The sequence below is a fragment of the Pararge aegeria genome, chromosome 23 (assembly GCF_905163445.1).
Source record: "Pararge aegeria chromosome 23, ilParAegt1.1, whole genome shotgun sequence".
Taxonomy (NCBI): Eukaryota; Metazoa; Arthropoda; class Insecta; order Lepidoptera; family Nymphalidae; genus Pararge; species Pararge aegeria.
In genome coordinates this window covers 8,774,867-8,799,876 of record NC_053202.1, presented here as the reverse complement: position 1 = coordinate 8,799,876, position 25,010 = coordinate 8,774,867, and the positions used below count along the sequence as shown (strand labels likewise).

General features: G+C 34.8%; 1 protein-coding gene across 1 annotated transcript in view; it reads right to left on the bottom strand.

The window, feature by feature from the left end:
• Positions 1-25,010, bottom strand: part of LOC120634248 — a 52,069-nt gene that overhangs the window by 725 nt on the left and 26,334 nt on the right. Inside the window, exons 2-10 of the mRNA XM_039904725.1 lie at positions 19,629-20,365; positions 8,397-8,615; positions 7,495-7,748; positions 5,780-5,922; positions 4,724-4,821; positions 3,965-4,079; positions 3,273-3,354; positions 1,419-1,574; positions 63-235 (exon numbers count right to left, since the gene is read on the bottom strand). Of these exons, the coding sequence (XP_039760659.1) occupies positions 63-235; positions 1,419-1,574; positions 3,273-3,354; positions 3,965-4,079; positions 4,724-4,821; positions 5,780-5,922; positions 7,495-7,748; positions 8,397-8,615; positions 19,629-20,148 (1,760 nt within the window). The 5' untranslated portion in view covers positions 20,149-20,365. The remainder of the gene's footprint in view (positions 1-62; positions 236-1,418; positions 1,575-3,272; positions 3,355-3,964; positions 4,080-4,723; positions 4,822-5,779; positions 5,923-7,494; positions 7,749-8,396; positions 8,616-19,628; positions 20,366-25,010) is intronic.

Below are 25,010 nucleotides of genomic sequence, written 5' to 3'. Positions count from 1 at the left end.
AATTAAAAATGATTTGGAGGCGCAACAAAAAAAATATACAAATTTGTCTAAGTTATACTAACTTGCTGAGCTCGTTAGACACTAGATTGCTGTATGGTGCATGCTTGAAAGGATCCTTGTACAACGAGCATACAGCTCTCTCTTTGCAGCCTATGTCCTTAGCGCCAATAGATCCAAGAATTATATCTACTCTCTCCAGCAGAGTCCCGTAGAACTTCTCCGCAGCTATTGAATCCTGGAAGATAACATAAGTTTTGTTATTTTAGTCCAGAAGTCTTATTTTTTAAAATTCTAACTAGTTGTTTTTTGTACCCCTGACTATTTCATGATAATCTCATATCTTGAGTAACGAACCTGGTGCTACCGAAATACTTTCCTTTTTAATCTCATAATTCACTCATTCGTTTTTCTTGCACGTCCGAAGGTCGGCTTGTTGACCGTTTTTTTGGATGTGCAATAAAGTGAAAAAATAATGAATAAATAATTTAAAACTATTGAAGCGACAGCATAGCCTACCAAAACGTTTAAATTATAGCCTGTCCGTCTGTTTGTCCGGGCTAGTCTTTGGAACAACTGAATCGACTTTGACAGGAATTTGAATTACAGGATTATATAGACAGAGACGGGTGCTAAGAAAGAATGTGATAGAACACAAAGTAGGAAGCAAGTAAAGGAACTCAAGTTGCTTAGTCGTATGGCGTTGTGCAATTCCCTCTAGCTAGCATGCTAGCCCGCGAACCTGCATTAGAACAACGTGTTGGGTTAACACTCTATTATAAGAGAGCAGATCTGTACGAAGCATAGGCTGAGGACGTATTGAACGCGCGTTCACTACCACGACAAGTGTCTTTAAAGAATATCATTGTCCAGCCTATATAGGTTTATACTTATTAAAATAAATATAATACGACACTACACACATCGCCATCTAGACCCAAGGTAAGCTTAGCTTGTATTTTGGGTACTATTATGACTGTATAATATTTTATTTAAAAATAAATACTTATAATATACAAATACCTACACTGAAAAACATTAATGTTCATGACACAAACATTTTTCAGTTGTAGGAATCGATACCCATAGCCTTGGACTCGGAAAGCAGGGTCGCTGCCAACCGCGACAATCGGCCTGCAAAACTTACATTTCTGTAAGTTTACATTTTATTTAAACTTTGAACTCATTGAGTGACATATCATATTAATATTTGCACTGAGTCATTTAAAGTGAAATATATACTATGCCTGAAAATGAGGAATATCCTGATTTTTTTAAATTTAAACAAATTCCACACAACACAATACATTCATGTTTATCACACAAACATTTTCCAGTTGTGGGAATCGAACTCACAGCCTTGGACTCAGAAAGTACGGTCGCTGCCCAGTGCGCAAATAAGCCGTCAAAAGTTTACTTACTGGATCCTGTGCAGCCAAGATCTCTTGCTGTTGTCTAACCAGCTCAGTCTCCGCCTTCACCCGGTTGCTCTCGGAGAGTTTGGCCGCGGAAACACGCAGCAGTTCATCTCTAACTGGCGATGGAGGCGCTTTGGCTGCTAAGGATGCAGCTCTTATCTGGAATTTAAAAGACAATAATGCTTATTCGCTATATTTGCTACGAACATACAACAGACAAAATCGCTTGATATGTTTATAATAAATATACTACGACAATACACACATCGCCATCTAGCCCCAAAGTAAGCGTAGCTTGTGTTATGGGTACTGAGATAGCTGATAAATACTTTTTTATGAATATAATACACATAAATACTTATAATACACAGATAAACACCCAGACACTGAAAAATATTCATATTCATAACACAGACATTTTCCAGTTGTGGGAATCGATCCCACGACCTTGGACTCAGAAAGCAGGGTCGCTGCCCACTGCGCCACTCGGCCGTATGATTAAAAACGCAGTTAAATCTTTTTACTTACTAATTTTTTTTTCAAAAGATTTGGCAAAAATCCCTATCTCTACTAATATTATAAATGTGAATGTAAGTTTGTTTGTTACGCTTTCATGCAAAAACTACTAAACTGATCATTAGGAAACTTTGTATACATATTCCTGAAAGTATTAGAAGTAATATAGGATGCTTTTTATCCCGAAACAGCTAGTATGTTATATTTTGTTATATGCCTGCTATCTTTCAAACGTGAATTGGGTTAGTTTAAAAACCTTGCAATGTCTTTACAAATTTTTTTTTTATAATACTTTTGTCTTTTTTGGCAGTTGAAAGTGCCAAATCCAAAGAGGACTGTTCCCAGCAGAAGAACAATTTTGGGCTGAAGATGGTAAAGGCTTTACCATCTTAAAAGTTTTTACTAGGGCATGACTTAAAAAAGCTCACTCTCATACAATTATTTTAACTTAAAAAGTTGCGATTATATGCCAAGTGCATAATACTTAACTTAAATATAACAGCTTTGATGTTAATCGTAATTTTACCAGGGCCCGGTTGACTGCAACACTTATACCTGTTTTCACTAAACCAAGACATTGCCTAAATCGAATGCATATGATTATAGAAAAATAAACGTTTCACCAACTCTTAGGTGATAACTATTGTTGTACGGTTGAAGTATTTCTAGGAGTCTCCCAAGATTAGGGTTTACTTATTTAGGCATTGCCTTGTTCGTCGTTAGTGAAAACGGGAATTAGTTTTGTAATTGCGATTCCATGAAGAATGGAATGTGAATATATTCGGGTTTTCGTCACTCTCAGTGGAGTTATTTCAAAATGTATATATATACTCGTATATACTAGCGGACCCCAGCGTCATCTATCGGGCTGATTTGTGAATCAAAACCATCCAAGGTGCCACCCAAACGCATACCAAAAAAAACATTCATATCGGTCCAGCCGTTTAGGAGATGTTCAGTGACATACACACGCACACAAGAAATATATATAAAGACTAGCTGACCCCAGCGCCATCTTTCGGGCTGATTTGTGAATCTAAACCATCCAGGGTGTCACCCAAACGCATACCAAAAAATTCATTCAAATCGGTGCAGCCGTCTCAGATGAGTTCAGTGACATACACACGCACACAAGAAATATATATATAAAGATATAAGGCCTTTAAGAGTCCTTTAAGCGTCTTTATGAAGCAAAGGTCGTATTTTACCTCATAAAGAAGATAAGGGGTAGGTAGAACCAACTCACAATGTAAAGTCTTTATATACACCCTCAAAATATTTCAAATCTTTTACGCTAGGCGGACTTTGGCGGAGTTGCCAAAACATGGTTGAATGAATTACCAAAGATTCCTTTTCCAACTGTACTGGATCCCGAACGCCTACTTTTTTATTTCGATAATATGGATTCGGTGGACCCACGGGCCTGTAAGCAAAAAATGTCATGATTTGTAAGCATTGAAAATCCTTTGTATATTGGTGATTATATAAATACCAACTGTACTAATCAGATCTAAAATATCAAGGTTTTTTTTATTTTTCCTACAAGTTAGCCATCGACTGCAATTTCACCTGGCGGTATGTGCAGGCGGTAAGTGATGATGCAGTCTAAGATGGTAGCGGGCTAACCTGCTAGGCAGTATGGTAGTCATACCCTTCTTCGGTTTCTAAGCGACATCGCACCGGAACACTACATCGCTTAGCGGCAAGTCTATGTCGGTAAAGTAACTAGCCACGGCCAATGCGTCCAGCAAGACCAGAACTGAGAAAATTCCGAAATTATAAATTCACAAATTGCCCTTGCGGGAATTGAACCTGGGACCTCCTACTTAAATTCACAGCGCTCATCGCTGCGACAGGGAGTTTGTCAAATAATATGGTCTTCTTCCGATGAATTAGCTTACCTAAAGACATATTGTGGAAACTGGAAAAATCCAACACTCATTGTACTGACATCTTTAGGGAAAAGGAAAGAGGCCTTAAATAACTTATTCTGAAAGTATTTAGTAATTGAAACAAAAATGTTCTTATCATACCTTCCCGGATTACCCGTCATCAATATCTTTGGCCCAGTATTGTGGTTTGGGCCCGGCACCGTATGTGGAACAAGAGTGTTTCCGCTGGCGTACTCTCCGACGTTCAAAGATGGTCCTGAAAGAACAAAACCTGAATTAGGTGTACAAATATAGAAAGTATGGTCGCGAACTCCTGATTTTCTCCACCTTCTTCGTACTATCGTCTTGTAAAAGTGTCCACTAGACTAGAGACTAAACGTTCAGGATTAGACCATTTAGATTATTGAGAGATGGCGTGTCGATGTCATTACGGATGCACAGGGAAAGAACCGCCATTCAACCGAAAAAATGGCGGATAATCCACCAACAGAACAAAGGTTAAGGAACTACATAATTTATGGATAACTATAAGACAAATGAATGAAAGATTGCATTAAACATTATAAAAGATGATATTAATGTAGTGTATTATAGTGATACTCTGAGAATACTAAAGTAAAGGTCATTCAGTATTCTCAGAGTACCTCAACAATTCATGGAACAATGCTGTCCACCCGTCATGGAATAGATCCCATTGAGATCCAAGAGCGCATTAAATGACGATAATGAACGCGGTATAGGAGTCATGCTTCGTGCAACAGCGTTACAGGAAGGGAGCACGAATAATTCGTTTTTGCGTTAGTTTTTTTATACTTATTTAAAGGCCTTGTTCTTGCTTGCTCTTAGAGCATTCGTATTTGTACTTTTAATTAATTTGTAATTTATTAAGACATAGCATACCTGGTGGAAGACCGAGTCCCCATGAGTTGATATCGTTCGCGTCATTTTCGTTTGGCTTGAAAGTGGCTATAGCATTGCGGTGAATGTCTGACAGATATCTGGAATTGCAAAACACAGGATTTGATATAAATAGGAAGACAATGTCAAGGATATGTCCTAAAAATTTTTATCCTTACTGCTTTATTATTAAAGGGATCAGCGACCTCTCTTGTGATGGAAAAATTTAGCAAAAAATTTAGGAATGTACGCGTACAGGTCTGCCATTAATTTTGAATTTTAGTCTAGTTTTTAGCCTTTGCTAATTAGGTACAAAGATTGGATAGAAACAGGCGTTACTTTGCGGAATTTCATGATATATTATGAAAGTAAAGCTTAATGTGCTATACTCCGCGAAAAGCAAAAGAATCTGTTTGGTGTAATAAATCATTTCTTCAATCTTTATTAAAGAAAAATTAGAGAAAAGGGAGGGCGTCCCTGACAAGGTTATCCTGCTATTATCTGGCAAGTTAGACAAGAACTAACTTGCAGAGAGACTAAAAAAGTTGCGGTTGTATGGATGCGTACAGCCAATTAACTTGTTTCTGTGATGAACATGAATGTTTTTAGTGTCTGGGTGTTTATCTTTAATTTAAAAGTATTTATGTATATTATTCATCTTAGTGCCCATAACACAAGCTACGCATACTTTGGGGCTTGATGGCGATGTGTGTATTGTCGTAGTATATTTATTTACTAGATGGGCCCTGCGGCTTCGCCTGCGTAATTTTGGGAGGCAGCGTACTGCTGCATAGTCTACCCCTATAGTAATGAGGTTTTTTTTACAAACATTTTTTTGTCTTACGTAATTTTTTTTTTAACGAAAAGTATACTATATTTTTTCTGATACCTCCAAAAATATGTATAAAAATGTACATGTGTGTTTTCGCGTGAAAGCGTAACAAACAAACTTACATTCACATTTATAATATTAGTAGGGATAGGGATTAAATAAAAAAACTTGAGCAAATCTTTTTTTTTTCAATTTCTAATCTATGAAGGACTACAAATAAATCTTACTCGCTCCCAAGACCTGGTCCAGACAGCTCCCAATCTTGAGGGTAGTGGTCAAATGACGCTGGTGGGCTGTCCGCGTGCTGCTTCACTACCACTGAACCGTGCGGTGGAGGTCCATATACGTGAGGGTGGTGTGAATGTGGTACCTGAATAGTAAGATTTTTAATTACGTACGAAAAATTTGCAAAACAGAGAATTTGAACAGGTATGTGAAGTTATTTGCAAGGAGTGAAAAAAGTATTTTTTTATTAATCTAAAATAAGAAAGAATAAAAGACAACGGGTAAGTAAGAACTACTCTTTGTCTCTTACTTCTTATAGGCAACTTTTGAACGTTTTAACTTGCGGAATTTGTATAGGCAAAGTAGAGTGCAAGTAACTATCGAGGGCAAAGTAGGTACATTTTAATTTTACGGGATGTGCAAAGAAAGTTAATTAATTCTATGTTTATCGCTCTAAATTCGTACAGGAAGGTAGAAGACTGCAAGAAGTAATCAACCCTACCTTTCACTGCTTTTAATGTTGGATTTGCACCTTCCTAACGAAGGTTGCCTCAGTCATTAATCAATAGCCACACTAGACTTGTTTAAACTCTAGCAAAAAAGGGTAAATCTAATTGAAACTTCAGTATCGTGAACTAATACTTTGACGGCCGAGTGGCGCAGTGGGCAGCGACGCTGCTTTCTGAGTCCAAGGCCGTGGGTTCGATTCCCACAACTGGAGAGTGTTTGTGTGATGAACATGAATGTTTTTCAGTGTCTGGGTGTTTATCTGTATATTATAAGTATTTATGTGTATTATATTAATAAAAAAATATTCTTTAGCTATCTCAGTACCCATAACACAAGCTACGCTTACTTTGGGGCTAGATGGCGATTTGTGTATTGTCGTAGTATATTTATTTATTTAATAGTATACAGAGTTAAATAAAAAATACCAGAAAGCTCTAAGCCTTTTAGTTCCTATCATTAAAACTAACATTTTATTCCATACAAAAAAATTAATAAATCATGTTACTTCTGTAAAGTGACATTACACTGTGAAACATGTGATTTGTCAACGTCGCGCAGTCAAGTTAGTGACCGCACGATAGAATCGTTATGCGCGCGCTGTTGCCCAGGTTACATTACAGAGTAGTGACAGGTAGATAATCTATGTAAAATCTGTTCGTGTAACCTATACGCGCGATAGAAGTAAAACTTTTTTTATTATTTATTGATGAAAGAGTAAAATGTTCCTGGGACTCCGCCATTTCATTTAATATTCACTATTCCATTTTATATTCTATTTAAAATACACTCTCACATTTTATAAATATTTTCATTTGTTAAATAGAATAATTGTGAGTAGAAAATTGAAGGTTAGATCAACACATTTCAATATAACCTTGAAAAATGACGCAATCGTCAGAAAATTTATTAATAATTTATTTATCACAAAAGTAATAAATAAACAAGTATATTTAGAGATTTTCGAAAAACTTTGTAATTGCAAATTATTTTTTTAAAACTGATGAATTTTTATTCACTTTGCTATTCACAATTGATCCGTTTGAAAATATTGAAATTAATGTAAACAGCTACAGGCCGAGAGTATTCTGATATTATATTATTCAACTGTGTATATATCCTCCAAAAAATATCTGTACTTCTCTTATATGCCGTTTGTCCATGAATACTAACTAATGTTTTGTTTTAAGTACAATGAATAAACACAAACCTTGTGGTGATGCGTTATCAAATGGTGGTGGTGATGATACTTCGTTGTGTGATAGTTCTGATGGTACCACGAGCACAGCTTGAATATATGACTCAGAGCAGGGAATAGGAAGAGTAGAATCTTTAGGAACATCTTCTTGGCTGTGGTCACTCCAAGTATTATAGGCAAGACGAATATTAGTTTCAATGCTATCAGTTTTACCACCAAAATTATCGCGAGTGCTGCCATAACCAATTTCTTTTTGATGTACTTTTCTGGAAACACATAAGATTATACTATAAGTACACAGGCTTTATGGTCTAAGGATAATTGACAGTCTTTCGCCAACTTCGCATTATAAAATAACTGGTTACTGGAATTAATATGTCAGTTGGGCGATATCTCAAGAGACTACATAATATTTATGCGTATATTGATAATACATTACATTTAAAACTTTTTATAATTAGTTTTTAGTTTATGTTTTAGATTGACGGACCAAGCAGATGAACAATAAGTGGAAACCAATCACCATAAGTAAACACTTAGAATGTTTTGAATTCGTTTGTATGGAAAAATAAATATACTTCTTTTGATTTAATATTTATACTGGGTATACCCAAAACATATAATAATTTATTTGCAAGAATGTTTGTACAATATCAAGATGTTAGTAAACAACACAGTCAGTTTAGAGGGCATAACATTTCTACTAAATGAATATATTATAAATTTGGTTCATGGATATGAAAAAATTTTAAAAATCAACCTTAAAAAAAAACGTCAAATTAAATTTAAATAAACAGTTTATATTATGCATCCTTCAAAATTATTTCGTGATTCGGTTACACGTTGTTTATAGCGTTTAAAGCATTTTAAATAATATTTCTAACGATATCATAGGTTATTATAATAACACTCACTAATTTTATGAAAGAATATCCTTCCATGTCCCACATGATTGTCACTTGGCTCCAAATCGATGTGCACCAATGCACCAGTCTTGGTTAGAGCGCGTGGTGATACCTTCAGAGTGGCACCGTCAAACAGCATCTCCGGTAACGTTACCTTCATGTCATGTGTCATGAGAAACTTAACCCCCTTTTTATAGAGAGCATCTGTCACTTCTTCAAATGGTGTTTCTGGAAAAGCAGAAGTGTTCATTTTAGTGAGTTCGACGGCGCGGCGCAGCGTTGAGACCTGTGGTTTTAAGTTGAAGATCCCGGGGTTGATACCCGACAGGAGATATTTGGGAATTCAGAGTTTCTGAATTTCCTCTGGTCTGGTCTGGTGGGAGGCTTCGACCGTAACAAGTTACAAACCTATTGATAAACACGCCATTTGGGAATTTATAATTTAAGAATTTTCTCTGGGCTGGTTACCACCAAAGACGCACAGCTAAGCGATTAAGGTACGATGTCGGTAAGAAAAGATTAAGGGTACATGTTTATTATAACTGCCATACCTCTAACTGGTTAGCCCGCTACCATCTTAGACTGCATCATCACGTAGCAGCAGTTGAGATTGCAGTCAAGGGCCCACTTGTAGTGGAATAATAAATTAAAGAAAAAGCAACACGTGTAATCCAGTGGTACCTAGAATTGTGGTTTTTGCATATCATATCAATGGTTAACTTTATGTATGCTTTATTGTGAGCTTTATGTTATCCTAGTCCTAAGTGACATTATAAATGTGCGAAAGTGTGTCTGTCCCAGTGGCGTGCATAGAGGGTATGGACAGGGTATGCAGATGATATAGAATGAATAAAATATCCAGTACGAGTTATAAATACTTTAGGAGTAGGCTTTTTATAACTCTTGCAATGCCTGTCCTTAAGATTTTAACGCAGGAAAAATAAATTATTGTATAAGCCACATTCCACAGCGTTATTTGGGAATAGTATTTTCATTATGGCGCCTAAAATATACAAAAAATTGCCAGCGTCACTAGCCAACAGAAACATAAATCTTGTAATTTTTAAATATAAGATAAAAAAATTACTTGTCGGGAAATGTTATTATACCATCCAAGAATATTTAACAGATACAATATTATAGATTTGACATTTACAGTGATTATAATTTGACATGAATAATAATTGATTAGATATTTGTAACTTTGATATCAGTCTTAAATTTTATTCTTATTTTATTCTTATTTTAATAATGTCGATTGACTTAGGATATTATTATTATAGTAGGAATTAGTGTACGAACATATATATTTTTTGCATGCCATCTAAGGCGGATTGTTTGTTAGGGACAAACAATCCGCCTTAGATGGCATTTTGTGTACCAACAATGTAAAACCAATCTACAAATAAACGATATGAATTTGAATTTGAAATTGAATTTTTTAAACTTGTACTGCAGATTATCTTCATTTTATATCATCTGCATACCCTGTGCATACCCTCTATGCACGCCACTGGTCTGTCCTTCCTTCACACAAAACAACCAATCAGCTTCATTTCTGGCATCGAGTCAGTGGCGTGCATACAGGATATGCACAAGGTATGCACTAAGCCGGCAGATGATATTAAATGAAAAAAAGACGGGTTGCACTCCGGGAGTGCCGGCAGAAGTGAAAACTTGATTATTAATTAACATTGAGCATGTTTGATATTTTGGAATGGTTAGGGAATAATTTTGCACCAATTGCTTTATCATTTATGTGGTAGGATACAATATTCATTTATTGCGCTATCGTACACAAACATGACAATTTATATTACATTAAAAATTTAACACTTTAAAACTATTACAATTATTTTACATTAAAAAGTTTATCTCTTCTAAAAATCAACTTTCATCCATAATTTCAACGACTTTTTCACCATCATCATTACCAGAACTATCATCGCCAATCTCTAAAACTGATACGATAGGTTTATGGTAGCTGAAGTAAGAAACGAACAGTTTTGATTCGAACCTATTTAAATGTCTAATAAAGACCGCATCAATAGTAGTTTTGACAAATCCGTCTTACGCTTTTTCGATCAGGTCACGTGTCCTGACGCGAGTTTAAGATTTTATACCCATTACAGAAAAAGTGCTCAACGCCGCTATAGAAGTTTTCACTTCAAAAATCTCAAGTACTAGCTATAATAAACTTAATCTGTAAGTACTAGCTATAATAACCTGAGATTTTCTTCACTTTATATCATTTATACCCAGTGCGTATCCTCTATGCACGCCACTGCATCGAGTTTGTTTTATAGATGTAGAGTAGGTAGGTAACATAGGCTACTTTTCGTCATAGATAAACATCATATTATCAAGGGTGGCTTACACGACCAATCCCTCTTCATTCGCGTCCTAATAAACAAGCATAGTGATAGATAAAAAGACGGAAAGTAACATAATAATAATAGTATTAATCATCTATTGCAAAATACACGTCAATAAGGTGTTATATATTGTTTTAGGGAACAGTATTGCCGTAGGCATAAAATATTACATTATAATCAAGCGGGTTACAGAAAAATACAAAATTGACGAATAATAATTCTTAGTCAGATGAATGAGTTGTCAAATAAATTAATTCATTAACAATTATTCACTGTAAAGTCAACATCTCACGAGGATACTCCGGTTTGGGAGCGAAACGTGCGTAGAGGGTACATTGCCGAAGATCTGTTTGGTGTATAAGTTGGAAATTATAAATCACACCACACAGACTCTCCTGCTTTTCGCGGAGTATAGCAAATTAAGCTTAATTTTCGCATTTAACGCATGCTTCTGTTCTGAAAATTTTTTTGGTGTCTCATATCATTATTTTATGTAATTTTTTTTATTTTCTACGACATTTTAAAATTTAAAAAATAAACTATTCAAATATCATTATGAAATGTAGCATTTAAACTACTGGGTACATTGGAAATAGGAGGGCTGCTCATAGGCTACTTTTGGGACAACATGAAATTCCCATGTTAGCCTCTTTGTCTAACTGGAAGTCTATTTGTCTATGCTACAATTAATTTTTTTTATTGCGTGTACCTACAGACTTTTAACCGCAGAGTTCACTAGTCTACCAACTTATAATGCTGAAACTGGAGAGTTTCCATTTTCGTTCTAAGCGCACTAATCTTTATAATATAATATGTTGTAAATGAAGAAATAAGAAGAAGTAAAATAGGGGATGAAAGTCCGCATTTTTTTAGTAATATCTATAAAAATATATACATGTTTCTCGATTAAATAAAAAATCGTCGGTAAAGAGTGCGGATTGGTAGACTTCATACGAAAACATTAAGGAGAACTCTTCGTTTTCCAGTCGATGTTTCCCTAAACAATTAAGTATATCATAAGGTTGCTTAAAACGCAAACACCGAAAGTTAGAAATACGTGCTGGGAATCGAACCCGGTGACTCTGAAAGGTAGGCCTAAGTATTAACCACTGAGTTTTCTCCGCTTCATATTTAATGTCATACTTATTTTATGTAGGTATCTAATTGTATACCGGAAAAATTCGAAACTTCAGACAGACACATAAAAAACCTTCACAACGTTTCTAAGAACTAGTAAAATTATAACTGAATCGAATAAAACAATAATATTATACTGTATTATTTATTGTATTATGATAGTCTCACCGTTATATTTCTATTGTATAATATAAGTGCAAAAAGTTTAGAAAACCGCAAGAAATATTGGAATATTTAGTTTCTATACTTATTGTTATTATTCATTTCCGCTGTGAAAAGTAACTTGGAGAGAAATTATATCATTGAATAATAATTAACGATGAAAACCTAGTGGTTTCTACTACGTAAAACAGGGTACAAAGTTTTGCTTCACGTATTAATATATTGATTATAGGCGGTGATAGTCAAGTGGTTAGGGCTTTCTCATTCCTTTTTGGGGACAGAGTTCGGTCCCCGACACGCACGTAAAACTTTTCGGGAGTTATATGCGTTTTTGATTTGAAAGCAATTAAAACATTACTTTAACGTCGAAGGAAAATATCGTGGGGCAACCTGCATGGCTGAGAATCAGGGGATATAATTTTTGTCTCTTGCCCGTGCTAGCCCTGCTGTAATGGGCCGGTAATGGGTTGCAGCAGGGTTGCAGGGTTTGGATATTATTTACACTTGTGCGCCAGTGCTCTGAGAGTCGATAAAGCTGTGGAAGAAGATAAATTTATATTCTTTCCCCGGGGATATAATGGTCTTCTGCCCATGCCATGCTATCCTAGCCATGCTGATGATGGATAATCAATAAGCCTTTCAAAATCCTAACAAAAAATGAATATTCTAGTGGGTTTTTTTCAGGATCCATTCCTCCACGACCTAACTAAGAAATTTTTTAGTTGAATGGTCGTAGAGAAAAAAAGTTTATTTTTGGTATTGGTAAACTTTTAATTTCAAAGGGTGCTTTACAGGCACATTAAAAAAATCGTCCTTCTTTCACGTCCAAACAAAACAACCTTTATTTTTGTTATACACATAGTTGAAATCCGTCGATTTGTTATTTTGTTAGTACGTGAATGAAGGACGATATTTTTGAAACAAATGTAAAGTCCTGTAAAGCACCCATGTTGATTTATTGCTGAGTTAGTGCGTGAAGTGAGGAAAACAAACAAACAAACACACTTTTGCATTTATAACATTAAAGTAGGGATACTAATGACTTCCTAAATGGTTGCATTGTATAGTAAAATAACGGCAAAAAATAGATCTTCATTACAAACGTTGCTAAGCTGAAGACAATTAGTGCTAGGTTTTCATGTGCTATGATTTATAATAGAACAAAGGTATTCTCAAAGATTTTTAGAGCATAAACCAGCACGCTTGCGAATGTAGGTAAGCTGGTTAGTTTTATTGATGCAGAGTACCTACTTAGTTGTATGCAAATAATGTAGAATCAGTGTATCTACATTTGAGTAAGTTAACTAGGTATGCATTTAAGATACATTTGAAATATGTCCTATCTAAAATATTATAATACCACTCGTTTTAACAACTAAACAATAATTTGACAAAAATAATAATAATTACACAAACCCACTGGAAGAAATGGCATTACCTATATTAATGACAAAAAAAGTCATTATATTTTCACTAAAGGGTTAAGGGTACTAAGAAAATTTTATGAAAATTGATATAACTTATAGAAGAGAGAAGTTATTTTTTTAATTATTTAGTAACAGTTCGTGAAAGGAATCGTAACACAAATCTTAAATGTATCGGCCCGCTCCGGGATTCGAACCTAGGAAGATTCGCAGCCGATAATGCTAAAGACTAGGCTTGCTTTTTTTATTTCTTTCTTTACGACATTAGACACATCGCCATCTAGCCCCAAAGAAAGCGTAGCTTGTGTTATGGTTACTAAGATGACAGATACATTTTTTATGATTGGTACTTATAAAACCACCCAGACACGGAAAACATTCATGTTCATCACACAATCATTTTCCAACTAGGCAAGTAAAACTATATGTATGATACTATACTGTATGTAACGTATGTATGTATGTAGTATGATATTTTCCGGCAATAAATACCAAGCACTGCTAAGGTACATTTATTAGACAGTTTATCGACATAACACTTTTGGAAATCATCACAACAACATAAAAGTCCGAGGTGAAAGTATTACCCAATATTGCATAATAGCTTCTATGCGTCCATACATAAGTGTTACAATTGAATAACTTTATTATTGGAGAGATGCTGTCAACGTAACATCACGTCATCACTGAGTAAATTTACATCTGCACGGAGTTCGATTTCGCCGTAAGCATGAAATTGGGAAGAGATAGCTTCGTCCTTTTATCTCGAACTAGCGGTCCCCCGTGACTTTGTCCGCGTTTGTGTCAACCTTAAAAGGATGGAGGATAGACATTTGCTGTCGCGGATCTTTAGAACGTTTATAGACTATTTTGGCGTAATTTGAACCGATTTTTTGATTTTTTTTTTGTTTTTGCCAAAAGTGTTGGCCTTAGCGTGATGTTATAATAAACCCTTCCTCGATAAATGACCTAACCAAGACCAAAAGATGTTTCAATTCGCACCAGTAAGTAGTTCAGGAACTAAAAGCACCCTGGAACCGATACCGCGGGATTTAAAAATCGAACCTTCTTATCTATGTGATATCTCGTATAGAGAATGCTTGCGCCCTAGTACCTGACATAGAATATATATAATAATATATTTATCATCACTTTTATCAACCCATTACCAGCTCACTTAAAGGCATGGGAAACCTTTCAGAATATGAAGGGATTGGGCAACTGTTAACCAGAAGGTTCACTACGCAAACTGCGGGTTGGTGAAATTCACACGCCTTTGACAATACTTCACAGTCTTTAAAGGTACATTATACACTGACTCTAAGACTTATCCGTGAAGCTGAAAACCTAATAGTGTCTGAGTAAACCACTGCTATAGTTTTTACTGAAGGAAATCAGAGACAGCCCTAACATCAAATACAAAATTAATATGCTTTGTTAGATTTAATATTTTTACAGGCTGATTTCTTATGAAATATACTGATGCATCCTTCAATATTATTTCGTAAATCTGTTAAAGACGTTGTATATCAAAGACTTTAAACTAAGATTTTCGTGGTTAATCTTTTAACATTTCTTAAATATAGTTCAACGGGTAAATACCACGATAATATTTTTGGATTTGTCGATATTTCCACCCAGTTGCATAGATCGTGGTCACGACGGAACTGTCCCGTCGTTACCATGATCCGTGATCCACGTGGTAACTATATTTAAGAAACGTTGTATATCTTTGATAAGTTACAGGTGCAACCGTGCATGCCAAGGATCCAACTGGGTTCCCTCGCTAGTGAATCTGAAGTCCCAACTAGGCTATTACTTTTTATTTATCGTTGAATATTTTTAGTACGACGAACAAACGGTTTTCGCAGCATTTTTCGAACACCGTTAAATGCTGACGAGTGACGACGTATTGAAAATGAAAGAAAAAGCGGGTAACAACTTTTCACCGGCAAGAAAATATAACCATGACATTGCCTACTAAAGTACAATAGGTAGTATAGTAATAACATATAGACTTTAACATAAGGAATGGACGAATGCGTAGGCTACAAACATTTGCTTAGACAATGGTGCATTCCTCCACATCCGTGTCACATCCGTTAAAGTTTAGCGGCTTAGAAAACTGTGTCTATTTTGTAGTGTTAACCGCAAAGTATTCGGTCTTGATATTTCCCCACTCAATTATAAAAAAATAAACTCAAATAAGTATTTATTTATATGATTCATAAGAAAAATATATTAATCAGTTATCTTAGTACCCATAACACAAGCTACGCTTACTTTGGGACTAGATGGCGGTGTGTATATTGTCGTAGTATATTTATTTATTTATTTATCGTGGTGGATCTAAAGTTAGATATTCTAGATAGCCGGCAGTCTAGTCAGTAAGACTAATGATCATGACAGTACATACATCGTTTACCGACTTCATTCAAAAGAACGGGGGTTTTAATTCGGTTGTTTATATTTATTTATTTGTATTATGTAACAAGACGGTTAAATAAGTTAGACCAAAATACCCCATTATATTCTTCATTCATTATATTTTTGCTTTAAAAAGTTTAAAATAAAAATAATTTTAAAGCAAAGGGCGACCTTATCACCATGGATGGAGCCTTTGATACCCTTGAGGGGCGGAAAATAGCAATAATATAAAAACTTACACACTAATAACTACATGCTAGATAATATATAAAATAATAAAGATAAACATAATACATATATATAATAAAAAATACAATGAAAAAAAATGGAATATGTTTAAAATTAATAGCGACAGATAATATTTCCTTACACGGGATTTCGAAACCGCTAAGGATTGAGAGCGCCGAATTTCAACAAAACAATGTGCATATGATTCATGTTACTCCGATGCTCAAGATTTCCTATACTCGATAAAGACTTCTCGATTGCGAGCAAATCTTGTACTAAGGCAACAGGAGTCTTGTGTTGGAGTTGCGTGACGAGTCTCATTTCTAAACCCCACTCTCCTATGAGTAAATTGCTACTGCTCAGCATCAGGGCGTTAATGGGCTGAGGATGATTGATGATGACAACTTTGAGCTTCATTATCGGACTACAATTTGGTTTTTCTGTTCGACATATTTATAATCGGTGTATCATACGAAAATAACAGGACAAGGCTCGTTATATTTTCATATTTTCATCGTCATGTATTCTTTTGTTAATAGTTGATCGTTCAAGCAGAAAGCCCACCTGATGGTACGAGTAAGTGGAAAACTTAAAAATCGTGAATAATCTACATTTATCAATCTCTATCACGGATAAAACAAAAGCGTTTGTTTTTTGTTTGTTTGAACGCGCTTATCTCTGAACTAGAACTACGGGGTAGATTAGACAATTTTTTTTTCATATAACATCACGTTAGTATCCTTAGAAGTCAATCAACGACAATAAAAATTGGAAAGAACGCCTAACGGCGTAGAATAGTGGATATCCCTATCCCTACTAATATTATACTTAAATGTGAATGTAAGTTTGTTTGTTACGCTTTCACGCAAAAACTACTTAACCGATCCTCATTAAACTTTGTACACATATTCTTGAAAGTGTTAGAAGTAATATAGGATACTTTTTATCCCAACATTTAGCTCGGTTCCTTTGGGAGAGGGGATGAGTGTGTGACGATTTTACACCATAACTCTGATAAATTATTACCCATTTAATTAATTATTTTTGTACTACAGAGGTTATAATATGAGTTTAATTTTGCCCAAACTGTGGTTGGAGATAGAGGACAGAACTCCTCAGCGGACAGCAGCAAACCCCTCATTTAAGGCTTAGCGATACTGAATACTTTAATTTTTATTTAGATCTACAACTAAATTTAATGCCACATCAAAAAACAAAATCAAACGCAGACGAAGTCGCGGGCAACAGCTACTTTGGTTATAAGGGAAGCAGATATGAACTTTTTAAAACAGACTGCGCAGCCGGATATCAGGAACGAACGGAAGTTTATCAAGTTGATGGGTAAACTCGAGTTAAGGAAAAATATAAAATTATCGTCCAGTTGTCGTCTGGTTTACCAGCTCGATGTGATTCATAAAATTGTAACTACTTTTCCCTTAAAGTAGACCAGATGTCGTCTCTCAAGTATAAGCATCCATATTATTGCATGTTACCACAAGAAACGCACGTAACGATTTTATAAGAGTGAAAAAAAAAATTCAATTTTTGGAACGAAGTTACTTAACGCGGCTTGCGGTAGGAGTTTTGAGGTCTTGAGTAATCGCACCTGCTGGTAACTGACGATGCAGTTTAAGATGGTATCGAGATAACCTGTTACGGGTATCTGTGGCCATTATAATAGCCCATAAATCGAAATTAGCGGTTTGTCTGTGTCGGTAGGGTGATAACTAGCCACGGTCGAAGGCTTCTACGCAGATCAGACAAGAAGTATAATAACTGGTAGAAACTTAACTGGGAAAAACGTAAAAATTAATAAATAATAAATGATATTATGTGGGTTGTTGGCTTTCGCTCGGTTATTAACGTCAAGCGCGTGACGCGATACTTCTTAATTTGCTCATGATCAGAGCAGAGTTTAAGCTTCGTTCTACCCCAAATGTACACATATATTTTATATAACCTAATTACTAAAACTTTTGTAATGTTCGACAATTTTAGAAACGAGATCCAAGACTGCCAACGGTGTTATGGTTTTGCGGCTCATTTGGTAATGTGTTATCAACTTTGCAGAACGGAACCAGCTTGTATCTAAGCCAATAACAAGTACGCCCTGCTCACCCTCACTGTATATACAAGGTGTCCCGGGTTTGAATCCAGGACCGCCCGGCGTTTGAATATTTGGACAAAATTATTAATAATTAAACTTGAACTAGAGGTCTAATCCATATAGTTTTTTTGAAGTTAAACTTCTTTTGGCGCGTTAGGGCAAAATGATGAGAGTAATTTTTACGATGCGCGCGCACACCGTCACAAAATGCCGACACCCTGAAGTTAGCTATAAGGTTTAACAGTGTAAACTTTTAATCGTCAAAGTCTGCGGGCTCATTCCGGTGATTTAATTGATTCAATTGTACAAAAAACTACAATTTTATTGTTGAGTGAAACTTGGTTGTCCAATAATATAATAAGCCTATTAGTATTCCAAATTTAATGATGTTTATTATGTCTATTTCTTTAATTATGTAGAAATATTTTTTTGTCATATTTATATAATTTTATTTAACTAGATAATGCGTTATAATAAAAGTTCCAACGTATTAAATACCTTTTTCTATTGTTAGTGCTGTTTTTCTACAAACGTAGAATAAGGCGAAAGATACATTTTTTGAAAATATTTTTAACTTGTTACGCCAAAGATGTACACACACGTTTTTTTTACTGGGCTTTTGATTTTTTTATAGAAATTCCTGACTTGCTGCGGGATTTTTATTTTTTTTTTACTGTTTTTTTTTCATTCTGCCTGTTATCATAGTTTACCAATTCAAGATATTAAATATATCTAAAATAAAATGAAACAATTAAAAAAAAAACTGTACGGATTACACCTTAGGTTAAGGTTATTTGTTGTTGTTGTGTGTCTAAATGGTCCATAAACGCCGGGCGGTCACTTAGCCCTGGGACACCTTGTATAGCCGTGTTAAAAGGTACACATAACTAATATTTTTTTTTAATACACTAGTGGTGGTTCACGACTTTTTTCGCATAAAACGTCTTAATTGTAATATTTTTTATATCACCTGGTGCCAGAAGATCAGACTCATTATTTGCCCATGAGATCAACCTGAAACTTGCACTCTCAGCAACATTCCAAACAGTTATGGCTTAGTACTATAAAGTTTATACATTGAGTATCTTCTTAAAAAACCGTGAGTTAAGAATTATCAAAAAAAAAACAAAAAAATTATATCCCGGTTTTAATAAACCTAGGAATCGCCTAATTCGAATGCCAAATTACTTAGGCGATGTCTATAGAAAAGACGTTTCACCAAATCTTAGGTGATTAATTTTGGTCAAAGGTATGCCTATGAATATCCTTAGATAAGGCGTTACTTATTTAGGCATTGCGTTTTTCGTCACCCGTCTACAATAAACAATGTGCATAAGTTTCATACATAATATTGGATAATTTAAATTGATTCTCAACTTACCAGATTCCTCATCATCATTGATCTCATTTTCTTCTTCAAAGGATCTTTCGTATTTATCCTTATCCTTACTGCCGGTGAGGTAGATAACGTTCGCTTCTTTACTATATTTATTCATGTCCACATTGTTCTTTTTAAAATTAACTCCACTTGCTACACTTATATCACCATTTAAATCTAAACTGTCATCTAAATACGAATAAAAATTCTTTTGTAAGCAACTCACTGATGGTTTTAACGAGCACTTATTCAACAAGTTATCCCACAAACTGTTACCAGTCCTAAACGTCCCATTTTGATACACATCACTAAAGAATCCTCTGCCCGTGAATGCCTCTAATATTTTCAGTTTCTCAGGTATTTCGCTGTTTAATCTTGTGATGTCTTCAGTTCCATTATTACTACATTCAGTGACTAAAACATAACTAATTAATATTAATATAAATATTTTCGCTATTATCGATTGAATTCGAAAACTGTCGTCTCCTCCATACGCCCAACCGTTTCGATCTCGTCTTGCCATTGTCAGACCATTACTAATAACATATGAAATTGTTTTGTCTCATTTAAATAACTGTTCAAAAACACAGTGTGTTACTGTGTCCAGTTGGGCATGCGCTTATTAATTTCATTTTCTGTTGTGCCTTATTATTTTAGTATTGAAAGTGTGCCAGTTATTTCGTCGTTTTCCTTGTCAGTCTTCGAACTTAAGTTTTGGTGGCAAATTGTCGACGTATCATCTGGAAAGAGAAAACGTATATCATTATGCGTTTCCGGATTTTTTATTCTAATTTATTTTGTTGACAGTATAACAAGCTGTTATTAAAGAGGCTTTTTTGAAGTTATACTTCTTTTGGTGCGTTAGGGAAAAATGGTGTGCGCGCGCATCGCAAAAACTTACTCAGTTTTTACGATGCGCGCGCACACCGTAAAAAAAAACAACACCATGAAGTTAGTTATGGTCAACATTTTAGTTTATTTAAAAAGGTTTGATAGTTGACTATAAATTTATTTATTTATAAATGACAACCAACAGTAGATACATTAAAACTTGCTTTTTTTTTTGGAATGAGTCACATAGTAAATGTGCAACTATTTACAGGTTATCACAGCATGCATTAAAATGTAAAAAAGTCATGGTTATAAATTATTTACAAATCATTATTAGTCAGTTAATATAAACCTTTAAAAGTATAAATATTTAAAGCTAAATTACAATAAAAAATTTAACTTAATCAATTATTAGGAGACAAAACAAAACAAAATTGAATTAAATCGGATTAAAATAATTAATATTAATGTCTTAAAAGTAATAAATAAAATTAAACTTAAACTTAACAAACTAAAATGTAAGTCAGGTTAATTAGTAGAACAAATATCTATAACTTTTCGTCTAAATTCAATGTAACTGTCATGAAAAATTTCTAAGTCATTAAGCTTAATCACACACTTATTATAGCAATCCGAGACACGAGGTATATAGGACAAATTTCCTAATTTGGTTCTGTAACGCCTGTGATGTAACAAATTGCAAGGATAACGTGGTGTATTGGTACGCGGAGCTTCGATCGAAAATCTGTTAATTAGTTCAGAGCAATCCAGCTTGTTATTGAACAGTTTTAACAGTAACATCATAGACAATGTCCCCCTCCTATCTTCAAGACTCTGCATCTTGAAAAAATTATTTTAATTAATTATTAAGGCTTTTATTGTATCGATATGAAAGCTGGCGTAAAAACTTTTCTGTATTCTCTCGATTCTTTTCGTGTGAACTTTTGTAGACGGCGAACAGACTGAGCAGCAATATTCCAATCTACAACGTACGTAGCAACCGTCTTATTACAGTAGAATATTGCTTAAAGCTTTTAGAAAATCTAAGCACAAAACCTAATGCTCTGTTGGCCAAGTCAAGGGTTTTATCAATATGAGGAATGAAATTTAGTTTACTATCTAAGATAACACCCAAGTCAAGAATAGAATCAACTTCAGTCAAACGCAAGTTGTTTATATAATATACAGATGATATTTTATTCTTTTTACGAGTAAATTTAATATGATAACATTTGCTTATTATAAGGAACATTTTATTATTCACACACCATTCACTCAATCTACACAAATCCTCCTCTAGCAACTGAACATCAGATTCACACTTTATAACTCGAGTCAATTTTAAATCATCAGCAAACAGGCTCTAACAGACTATCATTCAAACAATACCTTTTTTCTATTGATAGTGTAGTTTTTTCTACAAACGTAGAATAAGGCGAAAGATAAAATTTTTAAAAAAGATTTTTATCTTGTTACGACAAAGAAGTATAACTTCTGACGCGTGTACATAAATACACACACGCTTTTTTTGTACTGTTCTGTAGTTATTTTTTTAACAGCTAATTTTTTTAATCATAATTAAGTTAAAAGTTAACCTAGTAAGACCAATCAATAAACCTACATAAAAAACTTACGGTGATGTACTTGTTTTACTTAGTCTATTCACCTCTTCTTTTTTTTTCTAATTCAAAGGTTGTCTGGCTGAGATCGCTATTAAGCGGTAAGGCCGCCTTTTGTATTCTACTTCTTTCTTTATGTTTCTGTTTTTATTATATTTTGTATATGTTAATGTTGTGGTAAACAAATACAGAGTTTAACAATAATAATAATAAGTAGATATAACAGTAAAACTATTCCACATTCCCACATAGTATCTACTTTTGTACAAGTTTACATTTCTGATATAGGGAAATTATCACGATATTAGAGAAATACTTGAGAAATCACTTTCTCTTGTCGAAAGTTCTTACTTTTGGGCATCATAAATCATGGTTCGTTTGGCCTATAGCATGCAGTATATGCATTTATTTATTTTAATGAAAAATATACATTTTTTATGTTAACATAATAATATCTGTTACGGCGTAACAAAAACCCAGTCGGGTTTATCCGTACACCGGTATTAATCGTTAAGCGCTCTGCATTATAAGTAGGTAAAGTATTTTAAAGCTACATACAAAATAGTGGGGTAGTTCTAAAAAAAAAAAACATACTTTACTTTGATACTTTGATAGAATATAACATCGATAGTAAGTTTACTAAATAGAGTAAAGTTACAAAGTTAGCTCTCCTGAAGAGCTAAATAAATAAAATTATATCAGCTTTTGCTCTCTATTTATTTTGGGTCCATAAACTTCCGCAGTAACCCTTTATTTTTCGGGATGAAATGTATCCGTCTCAAGGATGCAAACTATCTAAATGTATAGATAATCTCACCAATAATGGATAGAGGCAGGCGTTACTTTGCGGAATTCCATAATACTCCATGAACATTAAGCGTAATCATCCACTCAATCATCGAAACAACAATTTAAGGAGAGCACTGTCGCCTGTAATACAGGTTTTTACCTAAATCAGGGACAGTAGATTTTAAATGGCACCATTACACACATTTATTACATACACACCAATATAATTTGTGAGGCACGCATTTGTTTGTATAAATATTATAATAACTACTTTACATTTTAAAAACTGTATGTACCTACAGTTCTTGTGAATAAATTATTATTATTATTAAATTATTATTATTGGCCTCATAAGACGGCTTAGAGTCACTCAGCGGGCGATGGAGAGAGCTATGCTCGGAGTATCTCTATGCGATCGAATCAGAAATGTGGAGATTCGTAGAAGAACCAAAGTCACCGACATAGCTCAACGAGTCGCGAAGCTTAAGTGGCAATGGGCCGGGCACATAGTTCGGAGAAAGGATGGACGTTGGGGTCCCAAGGTGCTGGAATGGCAGCCCCGTACTGGTAAGCGCAGCATTGGTCGACCCCCAACGAGGTGGACAGACGACATTAAGCGCGTCGCAGGTAGCCGTTGGATCCAAGCGGCTCAGAATCGTGGAACTTGGAACTCCCTACAAAAGACCTATGTCCAGCAGTGGACGTCTATCGGTTGATGTGATGATGATGATGATGATTAATTTACTCTGTGAAAAGCACGAGAATATGTACGGTGTTATTTATTATTTCTTCAATCTTTATACTTCACACTCAGGAGATGTTTTACATTGGTTCATTGTAACTTCCTCTTCAGTCTCCCTTCAACATCACTAACTTATGCACTTTTTTCCGACCAGACTCAAATCCAGTAAAAAGTTATTTTTATTAAATTCATAATTTATGTTTGCTTGAAGCGGTGATAGCGCAGTGGATAAGAGCTCGACTTCACTTTCGAAGGGCCGAGTTAGAATCCCAGCACACAACTTTCTAAGTTATGTGCGTTTTAAGTTATTAAAAATATCACTTGCTTCGACGGTGAAGGAAAACATCGTGAGGAAACCTGCATGCCTGAGAGTTCTACGTAATGTTCTCAAAGGTGTGTGGTGTCCACCAATCCGCACTGGGCCAGCTTGGCGGACAACGGCCTCTCCCCCCCCCCCCCCCTTCTCATTGTGGGAGGAGTGGGCCGGTAATGGGTCGATATTCTGATGATGACGATGTAGCTTGCATACCAAGTAACGGTAATTTCTTAGTCTTTAAAATACTTTAGAACATTTCGACTGATGTCTATTTCCATCCATACCATCATATCCATTATTTAAAACAGTGTGTAATATGCTCATAAAGTTAATTTACATAGACCGTGAAGAATGAAATTCGTTTTACTACTCGTATAAACATTACACCAAGCAAAACAATTTAGAGTCGAATTAAGAGTCTACATTATATAGATAATGTAAATTATCTAGATTTACCTACCTAATAAATATAACTTCTAAGTGCACTTGGTACATTATGTCCGATTTAAATTACTTTTGTTTTATTCATACATACTTTCATACACTATTTATTCTACACATTTATAACAATGATTTTAGACGTTATTAAAGACTTCTGCTAACATCCGACTACTACCCGTTATGATGATGACTTTATTTCTTATAACTTTACTAGCCGTCTATGAAAGTAGTTGTTAGTATTCAAAGATTAGGGCAAATTTACGAAAAACCTCTTCTCGGTAGAATCTGTATTCTGAACCGGTGGTAGAGAGATTTCTAAAGTGCTTATTGGGTTTTACAGATTCTTTTATTCTATTTTGAAAACTGTTCATATTGAAAAAAAAAGCAACTGATGAGATTCTTGCGGATTTCTTCTCTTTGGAATCTGCCTTCCTAATGGTGGTAGGGTCACTACCAACATACAAATATCATTGACGATACTGAAGTACTTTTCGCAGCGGACATTTCTAAAGGGCTTTTCGTATAGATGTTTCGAAGGTGCCATTTCATCAGACTATCTGCTGTCTGCCGCGTAGTTGGAAAATCTCTCTGGAGATTGACCACCCACCATAGCCTCAGGTCAGGGAAGCTATATACTTTATAAAGTA